Here is a 2719-nt window from a genome sequence, read left to right as displayed (position 1 = left end):
TTATTAACCTTTCTTTAACCAGACAAATTCCACAGATCTCTTTTGTAAGCTAGGCCCAAAGGTAACCTGACATGCATGTTTTTTTCTTCTCTGTAATTTTGCAATAAATGTATGTAAATGTATGTTTGAAAAGGTCAACATTTTTTTAAATGACAAAGGTTACAGTATAAAGTAAGTCCCCTTCTGAGTGTGACTCATAACTCAGGTCAAATGGGCATAATTTAGCTTTATTAAATCACACAGATTTCACATCCAAAGAAATTCAACATAAAAATGATAAAAAATGATTTGCAAATATTTTCTTTAACAACAAAACTTCAACAGTAAATAAATTGGAGTTTGTGCTCCAGGAAATTAGTATTTGTGTGTGATTTTGTGTGTTTGAACATACTATAATTTAAAACTATTATGACAGTCAAGCATAAGTTTAGAAATTTTTGATAAAGCCATAACACAACTTGTGTAGCAGATACACTGCGGTATTGTATACAACAAAAATTGTCAATTAACCAAGTCTTTTTATCTTATATCCAGAAAAAAGTGGTGCTCCTTTGGGCTTAATTTGTGTCTGAATCTTCTCAAATTTTTAAAATAAAATAAAATAAAATGAAATGAAACAATCTGTCCATGGAAGAGGATAACTGCACTTGGTAAGATTTCTAAAATAAGTAGAATTTCCAGGCTAACAAGATTAATAATCCAAGCATCCTGCTTCAATATATCAGTCTAAAACAAGATCAAAAATACTTTTTGTCTGAATATAAAATAAAAATATTTGGTTAGATGGACCATTTCTGCAGTGTATCGAGCCTTTGTTATAGTTTGTACTCTTTGCCACACAAATAAACATTTTACATCATCATTAAATGGTATTCTTACACAATTCAAATAGTTTTATTAAAGTCATATTAGCATCAATCCATGTTGTTTGTGATGCATGATTATAGGATAGTTTAAGATTTTTTATCTGAAACAAAATGCTTTTTGTTGCAAAATAATTGTTTATGCTATTTGTGTGGCCTGTTTATGGTTCTTCTCTCAGCAAGAATTTGTACCAAAAACTGGCTTGAAAAAAGGAATTTCTATTATAAAGGTTAACATCTTCATTTTATATAGTTTATCAATACATTAAAAATAGTTTTGTTTATAAGCCTAATTAAAATTCTTGTATCACCCTTGTTAGTTATGAGTTCAATTTATTATGCCAGGCTCAGATTTAATAGTTTTGTTTTGCAACGCTTCATAAAATCCTGTGTCCCACCCAAATAAAACACTTAAACAAATCAAAACTATTGTTAAATGTCTACCAGGAATGTAGTGTGCAAAAGCAATAAAAGTGAATAGCCGTACGATTTTTTAAAAAAATGTGATGATCTTGCTCAACCCTATTTGGCTCATGTTAGCTGAATCCACTGTTTAGGAAGTTAAAAAAAAACAAAAGCAGAATTTTGTGGGTCAAAACCAGGTAAACTACAATATTCAGTGTATTCACCAGTTGTTTCTATTTGTTTTTGTTTTTACCTCAGTAAGACTGTTGGCTCTAAGGTCCAGTGTGTGGAGCAGAAGGTTGCTCTCCAGTCCCTCCACGGCTGCCAGGTGGTTGTGTGAGCAGTCCAAGTGGAGGAGTGTATAAACGTCCCTCAGCCCTTTGGTGCTGATCAGCTGGTTATGGTCAACCAGAAGTTTCTGCAGCCTTTTAACACACTCCAGACCGGCTGCAAACAAAATGAGAAGTTGATTGCTAAAACAGTAAAGTGGCTTCCCTTGTGGAGAATCTGCACTTGAGAAATAAAAAAAAAAAACCTCTTAGAATTATGTTTTAACAGCTCTGTCTGTAGGGTGAGTGAGTGTGTGGGTAGGCCTCTGCTGCCCTCTAGTGTGGAGCTACACCTGGACATTTTATGTTTATTGTGTATGAAGTTGACTTTTCTATTTTCACATTAAATGTACAAATGCTTGTCAAAAACGTGCTGACGCTGCGTGATCTCACAGATGCGGGTGATGGAGTTGTACGAGAGTTCAAGAACATCCAAATTTCCACTTATACCATGGATGGACGTCAAATTGTTGTGGGCAAGTCGAAGAACACGCAGATTGTTCATATTTTCACAGTCCACAAATGAGATGGCATTCTCCTGAAATGTCACATTTTAGGAAAAGTGTTATTGTTGGGGGTTGATTGGGTAAAAGGGGCAGCAGTAACTCGTGCTGATTGAATTGGATATTCACCTGGACATCGATGTAACGGAGCTCCTGTAGCTGACTGACTCCCTCCAAAGATCTGAGGCCACAGCGTCGGAGGGTGAGGGACTGAAGCTGATTACACTGGACAAGTGTGGACAGGCTGCAGCCGGGCACGTCCTCCAACCTCACTGTGGTGATCTGACAGAGGCCGAGACATCTGTAAGCTCAGGCTTCACATGGCTACCAGGAGATTCAAGGGTTTCTCAGACATACATGAAAGAGTCAAAGCAACACTGTGTTTCTTTTAATGACATTATAACATGAGGACCTACCCAATTCTTTTTTCTACCTGGATTATTGAGATGAATCAGGACACTCAAAAAAGTTGATTTTGCATAATAGTTTTTTCCCTCAGCTTCCCTTGTGTGGTTTTTAGTTTTTCTGTTGTTAAAGGTAGCGCAACTGTGTTTGCTGCATGACCGGTTTCACCTGTTCCCCCATGTTTGCCTTGTATGTCTTCTTGAATGGGTGTTTC

General features: G+C 36.2%; 1 protein-coding gene across 1 annotated transcript in view; it reads right to left on the bottom strand.

Moving 5' to 3' along the window:
- lrriq1 (leucine-rich repeats and IQ motif containing 1) overlaps positions 1-2719 on the bottom strand; it is a 58517-nt gene that overhangs the window by 43248 nt on the left and 12550 nt on the right. Inside the window, exons 6-8 of the mRNA XM_014020608.1 lie at positions 2230-2382; positions 1991-2135; positions 1522-1715 (exon numbers count right to left, since the gene is read on the bottom strand). Of these exons, the coding sequence (XP_013876062.1) occupies positions 1522-1715; positions 1991-2135; positions 2230-2382 (492 nt within the window). The remainder of the gene's footprint in view (positions 1-1521; positions 1716-1990; positions 2136-2229; positions 2383-2719) is intronic.

Source organism: Austrofundulus limnaeus, unplaced genomic scaffold (assembly GCF_001266775.1).
Source record: "Austrofundulus limnaeus strain Quisiro unplaced genomic scaffold, Austrofundulus_limnaeus-1.0 Scaffold260, whole genome shotgun sequence".
NCBI lineage: Eukaryota > Metazoa > Chordata > Actinopteri > Cyprinodontiformes > Rivulidae > Austrofundulus > Austrofundulus limnaeus.
This window is presented reverse-complemented; position numbering and strand designations above follow the sequence as displayed.